Source organism: Alligator mississippiensis, chromosome 5 (genome assembly GCF_030867095.1).
Source record: "Alligator mississippiensis isolate rAllMis1 chromosome 5, rAllMis1, whole genome shotgun sequence".
Classification (NCBI taxonomy): domain Eukaryota; kingdom Metazoa; phylum Chordata; order Crocodylia; family Alligatoridae; genus Alligator; species Alligator mississippiensis.
In genome coordinates this window covers 208,328,679-208,340,426 of record NC_081828.1, presented here as the reverse complement: position 1 = coordinate 208,340,426, position 11,748 = coordinate 208,328,679, and the positions used below count along the sequence as shown (strand labels likewise).

Here is an 11,748-nt window from a genome sequence, read left to right as displayed (position 1 = left end):
TTTCTTCCAACCAGTAATTTAAATGGAATTAAATTTGAAACGCATGCATGTGGTAGTGATGACACAAATGTCAAACTGGGTCTAGACCTTGCTCCACATTCACCCCAACTTCTGCTCTTTGGACAAAGGCTTCCAATAAAGCTCATTTAAAACCAGTGATTAAAGAGAGATTTAGTGTCTATATCCTTGCAAATTAGTCAGGATCAAGTACTCCTGCAATCTCCTGTCCCCTAGTAACCATCCCCTTTCTCCTGCATTTATGGAAACGCTACCCACACACATCAGAAAATGTGGCCAAGATGTGGGAAGCCCAACAATTCTTTAAAGAAAAGATAATCATTACCTGCCCGTGGGTATCCCCTGGGGGTTTTCCAGGTTCAAACCGTACGGCCAGTCCAAAGTCAGCTAGAACTGCTGTTAAGTCATTCTTCAGCAACACATTTTTGCTCTTGAAGTCCCTGTAGACAGGCAGAAAGCGTGTGTGGGTGGGTTTCAGGTGGCACAAATCCATCACTTTTAAATATACCAGGTTAAAACTGGATTGATTTAACTGCCGAGCGCAAGACGAGCTCCCTTATCCGGCATGGGCAAAATATACTCAAGACACGTTTTTTAGCTTGGGATCCGATTTGATCTATGAAAGAAATCAACAAGCTGAAGCCAAGTTTACTGGCGTATTTAACATAACTCTTTCCCTTTCACCATACCTTCCCTTTTCAGCACTTTTAGAGAATACTCCCATCTCCCAGGCCCCCAAAACACAGCCAGACGAACATGCTGTATTGGGAGTGGCATCACAACCCCTCCTGCAAACACCAAGCTGAAGAGTTTCATGCGCTGCACAGGACGGGGCCCGGGTCACAGATTCTGGGCCTTGTACTGAAAGTGAGTTCACACTTCTTTAAACAGGATGGGCAGCTGTGTGCCTGCAGTAGTGCCACTTTGTGTCCTTGGTCCTCCAGTCAAAGGCTTCCTTCTTTTCCCCCCTTCGCTCACTCCTTTTTTCCCCCCAATTCACTCCTTTTTCCCCCCAATATAGAAAGCTTGGGTCTGGGGTACCCAACCTGCTCCTAAGTGGACAGTCACACTGGGTTTATCACAGCTTAAGGAACCAGAAGTGGGGGGGGGGAGCAGCAGAACGAAAAAAAAAACAGGGAAGGAAGGATTATTTTAGAAAAGAATCAAAGGAGGATGAGGAAAACAAGGAGATGGCAGGGGCTGAACTGAAGGGATCACAATAACAGAAACCAATACAGCCCCGCACACCACATATAAGGACATATTCTCTCCTCCTCCTCGCCCCACCCCCCAGCAAAGCGCATAAAGACAGGTCCCTTGCCCAAAGTGAGGGCTGTTAAAGCTCTGTATAAAAGTTGTATTTCATACAAATATGAGAAGCAATAGCCAGTATTTCACACCAGTGGCAGCACTCCCTGGCCCCTCGTCCCTTAGAGGGGTTTGAAAAAGGGGGAAGAGTGCAGGCAGGTGCAACAAAAGGCTGTATTATAAAGTGGCAATGCAGCGATCACTCCAGACCACTCCTTTCTCCTTTGGTAGATACTGGGCTTTAAAACACAAGTGACTCAGCAAATCTGACTGCAGCTTTTCCTCGAAAAAGTACCTACAAATCCACTTTTCCCAAATTCCCAGTTGCTTGCATGTTATAAGCAACCAGTTCTTACTCCCAGCTCACATACTTGCTGTATTCCTGATTCCTGGGAATATGTAGTCTGAGCTAGCTGGCTTTAAGTTGGCAAGCCCAAATACTGCCCGCAGCCCCATGGGACTTGGAACAGGCTGCTGAATCTGCCCTGGAAACTGGGTAAATAAATACTCATCTAAATGGATAGGGTCATGCTTGGGCATATTTTGCAGTTTGTACTGAGCTTCCTGCTGCTGGAGCTACACTGCTGGGCATACCCAAAGTTAGCCAGTGCAGAGGTAGCTTGGGCATTCCTACCCCTGCTGCAGACACAGCGATACCCTTGCTTACGGGCTTATTTTAAAGTCAAGGTAAGGATGAAGCAGTCAAAGATTTTTGAATGAAATGCTGCACAATCCATAAGATACAGCTTCAAAGGGAATTTGGACTCCTGTCAAGGATTAGTGGTCAAGACACCTAGGAGAGCCAATCTCTCTCTGGTCCGGGAGCTAAAAAGTTAAAACAGAATAGATCACCAAGACAAAAATCTATTGAATCCTGTAGCCAGGGTGAGCTGAGTTCAGTTGGTATCAGCTAACTTCCAAAGAGGCCTGATTTAGTAGGCCTGGGCTACTGCCCTAACTAAGACATAACCCAAAACATTGCTCCACATCGTCCCTGGAATCACTCCAGTTCATGCAAGTGCTTTCTATGTTGTTATCTGAAAAGGGATGTTTGCGACTATAATTAAATTACAGACCTTGGACAGCAGATGGCAATGCCCTGTAAGCTCAGCCTTATAATTTCCCTATCATCAATTCATTCAGCAACCCTGTTCGTTGCAGGGCCTACACAACACAATGAACAAGGGCAGACAACTATCCTACACTAAAGTGACTTGTCAAAATGCTTTGGGAAGAGAGGAAGTGCTAAGACAAACACGGGAGGTGCCACACCTCCCAGTGTCACCTGGCAAGGGCCACATGTACAGCAAGGCTGGGTCACCCAACCTCCCACCTGGAGAAAGGAAACGCTCTGCCTTCCTACAACAATGTGCAAAGCTGGATGCTAAACAGTTCAGGAGGGGAAGTGGCTTATTCCACTGTACTGGTGTGAAGCTGGTGGAGCTGTCACAGCTCCTGAATACTGTGTGAATACATATAGTGGGGGTCTTCACCCACTCACTAGCGGGACTTCTGGAGCAGGACCCCAAAAGCCAGACACCTTAAGCTCCTAGCATCAGTACTCACCTCATCAGTAAGCTTAAGCAGACCCTCCCCCAGTAGGTCAACGGCATGCAATAGAGGTAGCAAGTAATGCAGAGACTTTGCAGAAGGGTTTATAAAAACAATCACTCTACTTCAGACAGCAAAAAGGATATAAAAAGCAAAGTAAAACACATGCCCTGCACCCCTATTGCCCTTTCCTCACAGCTCTCAAATAATTGCACTGAATTCACTCCTCTACCCCTAGAGTATGCAACCCTCTCCTGGTTTCAGAAAGAGAAAAACACACCTCTCCGCCAGGTGACACCTGGTCAGCCTCAAACCTTCCTGTCAGGCAATCAGGTGCCTGGTGGACTGGTTCTTCTGGACTCATTGACTTCAGGAGCCTCCACCAGAGTTTCTGCATGCTCTGCTGCTAGCCCAGGGTCACCAGGCTCAGAATACCAGCTCAAGATGGAGATATGATGAGAAGAGATGGCACGGACCAGCCCCATGATCAAAATGAAGTTTGCAATTGGACACAGACATGGAGAAGAGTTCCTGATGCCGAATATGAATGCCCAAGTTGTACATATATCCCTAAATTATCAGTGCTGCAAGGAGTTGCCATCATAGCACACACCGCTCAAATGGAAAGAGTGCTTCAGTCCAGCGCTTTCTTAGTTCCCTTCTTGTTGAACCACAACCTTATTCAGGAGGAGATACAGTTTATGACAGATATGCACTAAACCGTGATACACATACTCTACCTTGTTAAAGCAAAAATAATTATCTGCATTTACAACCATATGCATGTCTACATATATTAGACCCAAAGGAGCGTATCACATTCTCCTTGTGCACGTACAGGGAAGCCAAACTAACAAGCTGTGAAGAACATCAATGAACGATAACCCGATCCACCCCCAACACCGCCTATCAGCTGTCTCCCATTTAAATTTGAACTGTCCGTTTGATCATTAGCAGGCAACAGTACGAGAGGGAAAGAAAAAAACCCGTCTTACACAGTGCTGTTCACATCCACATATATCCCAGGAACCACTGGCAATCAAGAAATGATAAAGATTTTAAAACTTGATTTTACTGCCTGCTCCTATCAAATTAAATGCAAGTTTAAAATAAATCAGCACCAGACAATTGTGATCCAAGAGCTCAAACAGCCGCAATAAAACAGCAGTCAGCTCATAAATGCCTGTAAACTTGCCTTCTCCTTTCCCTGCTGAGTCCCATTGCCGCTTCCCACTCTGATGTGATACGCCACTATACTCTATGCTAAAATGCTAAGAGGAATGCAGCCAAAGACCCAAAAAGCCTAAACACTGCCCCCAAGGGCTCAGCTAAGTGGCATTTCTAAGAACACAGCTCAGCTGTGCAGTATTTGTATACGATGCTATGGTACTATTTACACAAATGCCATTCAGCTGACACCTAACTTAGAGGCTGGTCCCATGATGTAGCAGTATTCCCACAAATATAAAAATAGTGAGTGCTTAATGACAGAAACACCTCTGTTCAGGGAACTTGGGGAAGGTGTGGAGAGATGAACACTTAGGGCACTTCAAATTATAGCACTTTGCAGCTGATAAAATGGACAGATGAGTTACAGTGTACGTGAAAGCTAAGCCACTGCAACTTTAAACCTGTCAGGTTTAAAGTAAAGTAAAGTACAGTGGTTTGGCTCCACTATACTAGCGCAAAAGGAGACAGCCCAGTTCATTTATTGGTTCAAGATGCAAGATTCAAAGCAGTAAGCCTCACTCCTCCCCTTTCAAAATGGTTTAGCAAAGTGTCTGACCACAACTAAAAATTATGCAATTTAGAACAGTACCTAGTGGACTTTTGCAAAACAGTGGCTGAACCCTGAAGGGGCATCACTTTAAAACTACCTGACAGTCAGTAAAAAGTCAGTAAATAGCCCTATGGCACAGGGCTATTCTATGGCACTGCCACTGGGCTGTCCCACAACCGAACAGCCATTAACTCAACTGGACACACAATACTTATTTTCTTGCTCCCTACCTCCACCAAGTCTAAATTGTTAGGTGACCTCAGTGATCTGCAGTCCAAATACGGTCTGTGCTCAAAGACTGTGCCCAAAGTTTAATGTAATTCACAATGGAGTTCAAAGACTCCCACTGAGCAGCAGAATGTCCTAGAAGGGGTAACCAAGAGAGAGTGATGCTCGAATTTATTTGGGGCATAACACAAACAAAACTATCCATACCAACGTGTCAGGTATCCAGGTTGTAGCCGTATTGGCCTACAGGACAAAAGCAATCTGGACTCGTGGTAGAGGTGGTAGACCAAGTCTTTAAAGAATTTTTTTTGCAAAAATCTACCTGGTATAATAAAAGATACCACCTCTACCACAAGTCCTGATTGATTCCATATCAATGCAACACTTTAAAGAAAGTACAAGAGTAAGACATTGTCTACTTAGACTTCAAGAAGGCCTTCGATACGGCATCCCACCCCATACTAATGGACAAGTTAAGAGGCTGTGACTTGGATGACTACAGAGTCCGGTGGGTGGCAAACTGGCTAGAGGGTCGAACCCAGAGAGTGGCAGTGGATGGGTTGGTATCAACCTGGAAGGACGTGGACAGTGGGGTCCCACAGGGCTCAGTCCTAGGACCAATACTCTTCAATGTCTTCATCACTGACTTGGACGAGGGAGTGAAGTGTACTCTGTTCAAGTTTGCGGATGATACAAAACTGTGGGGGAGAAGTGGACACGCCGGAGGGCAAGGGACAACTACAGGCAGACCTGGGCAGGTTGGACAAATGGGCAGAAAACAACAGAATGCAGGTCAACAAGGAGAAATGCAAAGTGCTGTACCTAGGGAAGAAAAATGTCCAGCATACCTACAGCCTAGGGAATGACCTGCTGGGTGGCACAGAAGTGAAAAGGGATCTTGGAGTCCTAGTGGACTCCAAGATGAACGCGAGTCGTCAGTGTGACAAAGTCATCAGAAAAGCTAATGGCTCTTTATCGTGCATCAGCAGATGCATTACAAACAGAGCCAAGGAGGTGATACTTCCCCTCTATCGGGCGCTGGTCAGACCGCAGTTGGAGTACTGCGTGCAGTTCTGGGCGCTGCACTTCAAGAGGGATGCGGATAACCTGGAGAGGGTCCAGAGAAGGGCCACATGTATGGTTAAGGGCTTGCAGGTCAAGCCCTACAAGGAGAGACTAGAGAACCTGGACCTCTTCAGCCTCCGCAAGAGAAGGTTGAGAGGCGACCTTGTGGCTGCCTACAAGTTCATCATGGGGGCACAGAAGGGAATTGGTGAGGCTCTACTCACCAAGGCGCCCCTGGGGGGCCACAAGACATAATGGCCATAAGCTAGCAGAGAGCAGATTTACACTGGACATTAGGAAGAACTTCTTCACAGTTAGAGCGGCCAAAATCTGAAACGGGCTCCCAAGGGAGGTGGTGCTCTCCCCTACCCTGGGGGTCTTCAAGAGGAGGTTAGATGAGTATCTAGCTGGGGTCATCTAGACCCAGCACTCTTTCCTGCCTATGCAGGGGGTTGGACTCGATGATCTATTGAGGTCCCTTCCGACCCTAACATCTATGAATCTATAAAACACAGGGTAGCAGATTAGGAAATGCCAGTACTTTGCATTTAAGGCAGAGTAGATTTGCACCTTATAGACTAACTAAATTGATTTTGCATTTAAGTCGCCAATTTATACACCAATGCTGTTAAATTTCCGCTAGGGGGCACTTTAGCACTGACAAGCCATCATCATGACAAATGCAACCTTAATCCCCCTTTGTGCCAGGGCCACTGGTGGGCTGGAGTTAAGGAGTTAGTTGAAGCCTTTTCCAGCAATGGCTCCCTCAAACTTAACTGAAAACTCACGCATCTTAACAGAGCACTGTCCTGTGTTAATCAAAAATATCCCTGAACTTTAATACACACTCAGCCATTGATTTTATTTTTAAAAAGAGGGGAATCCACCTTCTCCCTGAAATCCTGTTTGACAAATATCTGGTAAATTCACACACTTGGGCTGAGGATTTTCCACCTTTTATCATTTACAAGATGCATTGTGACACTAATTACCATGGTCCACAGCTTCAGGACTTTTGTGTGGATGTCCCCTGTCCCCACCCCTAGGAATGTCGCACATAAATCACTGCATTTATTCCACATGGGTAAGTGTCAGGGATGCTGATCCCCCCCTCACCTCCCCGCAACCACCCCCCAGCAGTGCAAATGCAGCTGCGAGCTCTTTCAGAAGTTCCCTGAATTCTACCGGGGGTTTTCTTGGAGGAGCTTCACTGAACATAAAACACTTTTTATGACAGACACTTAAGCTGTTCACACATAAAAACACCCCCACTGAGTCCGGTACAGGCTGCTGCAGCTGGACTGCATTTTTTCACTCAAGCCCATGTCAAGTGCAGTGGGCTGGTGGTGCATGGCCAAGGACTGCCCCACATCCTGACCAGCTTAAAATTCATGCTGAAATTCTTCTCTCTTCTTCCATACCCATAGGAAGAGAATTAATAGCCTCCACAGCTTTACTTTAGAAACAATGCAAAACCACCAAGACATGCAAGAAAGATAATGCAATTATCCCTGTGGTGATATCGACAATAGGCCTCACCTTCCTGTGCTCGTGCTCACCTACACCAGGAGGTTTCACAGATTTCATAGACATTAGGGCTGGAAGGGACCTCGGAAGATCATCGAGTCCAGCCCCCTGCCCCAGGGGCTGGAAGTCAGCAGGGGTCATAGGATCCCAGCAAGATAAAAAGTCCCTGAAAGGTTCGAACTCACTTCCTGCCCTGGGCTAGATTTGGACTGCGGGGATGCTTGCAGGCCAGATCCAGTTCAGAGCATGGGGTGGCTCCAGTGGCAACAGCAGCAGCAGTTCCAGGTTCAGCTCCCACCGTGTATTGTATGCTCCATGATGGAGCTGGAATTGCTGCTGCCAACACATTTCAAGCCAGGGATGCAGCTCCAGCACAAAACGCACAGCAGCAGCACTGGCTCCAGCGTGGAGCACAGATCACGCAGCTCCAGCTTCAGCTCTGGTACGGGACATGTGGTGGCAGCACAGAGCATGCAGGGCCAGCTCCAGCTCTGGCATGGGCACACGGTGGCACTGGCACAGAGCACAAAGCACACAGGCTGAGACCAGGGGCTGAGGAGCTGGAGCTGCGGTGGTAGTGACTGGCAAAGTAACCAGAGGGCAACCAGAGCTGCGTCAGCCTTTGCTTGCCCTCCTGCCACCAACTGCAATGTTCACCAGGGCCCAAGGGCCTCAGATTCTGCCACTGGCCACTGACCCCTGGTCATCCCGTCCCTGTCCCACTGCCAACTTCTGGTAGCCAGCTGGTAGCCTGGTGGGCAGGATACAGCAGCTCCACAAGCCCATAGGCTCCATGTTTGACACCCCTTACCTATGCCATGCTTAAAACTGGCAGGTCTTCGGCACAAGCTCCCTTGCAAGCTTAGCAAAGTTCCTGACAGACTCTGAGTGCTTTAAAAGCAACCATAGATACGAAGAGCAACCATTTTTGTTTTCGCCAGGCCTTTCCTTCCTCCCATAATGGCTTCAGTGGACTGGATGCTACTTGTCCAGCTACCCCTTTCCTATCACTTCAGCAAGGCAATCCCAGCATTTGGCAGCCTTTCGGGATAAATGACACCATAAAAAACAAGACCTGCTCTATTTAACAAAACAACCTCGAGGAAGTCACAGACCTTTGAACTAAGCCACGAGCACCTAAAACAGAACCAAAGACCCTTTAATGGCACCAGAAAGATTAGCTGAAGAACTACGTGCAAGAGGCAGTACCTGTGTGCAATGGCGGGTTTGTGTCCTTCCCCTTTACACCAAGGGACATCTTCATGTAGGTATGACAGTCCACGGGCCATTGTTTCTGCAACGTGGCAGAGTTCATTCCAGCTGATAATATTCCCCTTCAGGTAATCTGTCAAAGAGCCCTGAGAAATAGGACATCATACAGTCTTAGAACTTAATTACAGATCCTGATAAGTGACAGATGTGCCAACTCATCAGTTTAGAGAGAGGTTTTAATGAGAGCTTGAGAAATCTGAACCTTGATTTGACAGAGAAGCTCACTTGCAAATATATATATATTTAAGCTCTACATAAAAAAAAAAAAAAAAAAAAAGTGAGGCGGTCCCAATTCCCCATCAGTTTGGAGATCGAGGGTCTGAAATAAAAACACTTCATGGCTTCAAAAATGAGTTCCACTACCTTGAGCAAGCCTCAGGAAAAACTGAAGCAGCTACATACTCTGAAGAAGGGAGAAGCCTGAAGTGAGAAAAGCTCATCTATCATATCAGATGGCTGTGGAAATGATTGACTCAGTAGACCTTGGATTAAAAACAGGGACAACATTGCTGACTCAACCCTGGATTTGCGCGTGTTTGTTTTATTTCAAATGTTCGTCATATTTGATAACTAAAGCAATCCATGAAACAGAGATAGGCTCTGTATTTACTTGACGCTCATGGCCTATCTGCAAGAGCAGAGTGAGAACTGGGACAGTCTGCAATTGGCATCTCCAGGACGTACTCTCTTGTGTTGGCCTGCACAAGTGTGCAAGGCTAGTGCTGTATACGGGAGTGAGTAGTGCCCTTCTCTCCCTCTTGTCCTCTCCTATGGGACCACCTCTGTTTCTGAACCTTGCAGCTCTTCTTTAAACCCAGCTGGGGGGAAGGGAGGAGAGACTTTGGAACAGCTACAAGGAGGGATCCGAAATTCCAAATGAATACTTCCACGCCAGTTCATAAGAGCTCCCTATTAGGCCTCACTCCCTTTAGCTTTAAATGGATAGGCCAAGAAGTGTTACCTTGTCATGGAAAGCTGTGATCAGCCAGAGCTCTGTCTCCAGGTTTGTCCCCCGCTTCTCGGCTGCAATGAACTGCAACAGGTTTTCATGTTTCATGCCAGGGGTACTGAAGATCTCCCTCTCGCTCTGCCAAGATTGCTTATCCTACAGCGGAGAGGAACATGCCATCAGCAACTGCTCATAAATTATATTTGCCTTTTCAAAGAAGCAGCTGCTACAATGGAGTGCTCTTCTGACATTCCTCTGAAAGTCAGTCTCAGGTGTGTGTATATGGGACCAGGGATGCTTTTAAAATGAGGCATCTTCCAAAGCCAGGGAAGAATAAGAAATGCTTGTTCTCAGCCCCTTTCCCAAACTGCCCCCAGACACTGTTAAAGCTCATAATGAAATGAAGGAAGGTAAAGACACAGAAATCAGTATAAGAATTCAGCCTGTACAGATACCATCCATCATTATACTGCAGTTCAGTTTTTAAAATTACACAATCTAATCTAGATTACACAAGGTAGCTACTAGTTATCTATAGCAGGCCAGGAAAGAGGACACAGCTCTCCCTTGCATAAGGCCAGGCTGACAAACCAAAGGAAGAGGAGGATGAATGAGGACGGTGCTGAGGGAGGAACCCTAAGAGTTTTCTCTTCAACGGGATCTTTCTGTTACATTGATTGCTCCCATTTTAACACTGTTAAGACTGTTTCAAGGTTTGTTTTCACCTCCCAGACCAATCTCAAGAGTGTGATTAGCCTTCACTCTATTAGGATGGTGTCTTTGTGAGCCGCCAATCACTTTGTAGGTCTGGGTTTACATTGACGATATACCCAGGTAACACTCTGCCTCCTCCCCTGGGGTCTAGCACTCATCTCGCTGCATTTTCTCAGTCCTCGGACACTTGGAACAAAGTTAGACTGCCCCGGAGATTTCAAAATGCTATCGTTTGCCCAGCCGGCAACAAACACTGCAACAAGCACCCGCTGCTGAGATAAACAAGGTGAACAGAGGCCCATGGACGTTGTTCTCTGGCAAAGAGACCAAGCAAGCATTTATCGCCATTTAAAAACATCTCTGGGACCGCTAATGAAAATCTCTATGTTTGTGAGCCAGCCATTCTGTGAAGCGACAATCGAATGCAACGCCCTCTCTCACCTGTATGGGGAAGATTTTCACTGCTACATAGTCATTCATGAGCTGTGCCTTCCAGACACAGCCGAAGCGTCCCCTAGCTTTGATCTCCAATAATTGCAAAGGCTTAAGGCCAACCAGCGGAGAAGGGGGTGGCGGGCCAGGATCCTGGAAAGACAAAACAGGGATGAAACTATGTATTATAAACTGAGACCAACAGCAAAACAAGGGAAAGAAATCCCTGATACTTCCACCTGAGGAGAGCCGTTTCAATACGCTGCTCAAAGCATGCAGCGAGTCAAAGGCAGAGCAATGTGAGATTCACCAACTGCTTTGCAGAATTTCTGCATGAAACAGTTTGCTCTGCAGTGGCATTTTCCACTCTCAAGCGTGGCTTCATAGGAAATGTTAAACTGCTGTGTTTGTAAAATTTGGGCAAACAACTGAATCTCCCTCATGAAAAAGTCATTTTCAGCTGCAAAACATTTGTGTCCTTAAGTATATCTCTAGTCTCGGATGGGAGTCTTTTTTCTTTTGTTTTGGTTGAAATTGGAAAAAAGCACACCAAAAATGACACCTAAAATTTCACAGCTGTATTTGGTAGCTGTGTTGGTCTGAGACAAAAAGAAATGCAAAACTCCAGAACTCTTGGTTCAGAGATGATACCTTTTATTAGACAAACTAAGAAAATTGCAAAAAAAAATATTTTTTTTTACCTACAACTTCAAACAGCTTTGCACTTCATTCTGAACATTTCATGCAGTTCTGGCAAATGGTAGAAATCAGGTATGATGCATTAGTGCAAAACGAGTACCTGTTTATCCTTAAGCATTTGTGAGAGACACAAAACACAGCACAGCATATCTAGATATAAGAACCAGTCATTTCACCCGCATAAAAATGATAGATTCTGACAGCA

General features: G+C 46.2%; 1 protein-coding gene across 2 annotated transcripts in view; it reads right to left on the bottom strand.

The window, feature by feature from the left end:
• The window catches only part of ACVR2B (activin A receptor type 2B), a 144,981-nt gene that overhangs the window by 19,782 nt on the left and 113,451 nt on the right, over positions 1–11,748 (bottom strand). For both annotated transcript variants that reach the window (XM_019499185.2, XM_019499192.2), the window contains exons 5-8: positions 10,854–10,997; positions 9,711–9,854; positions 8,687–8,835; positions 344–458 (exon numbers count right to left, since the gene is read on the bottom strand). In XM_019499185.2, the coding sequence (XP_019354730.1) occupies positions 344–458; positions 8,687–8,835; positions 9,711–9,854; positions 10,854–10,997 (552 nt within the window). The remainder of the gene's footprint in view (positions 1–343; positions 459–8,686; positions 8,836–9,710; positions 9,855–10,853; positions 10,998–11,748) is intronic.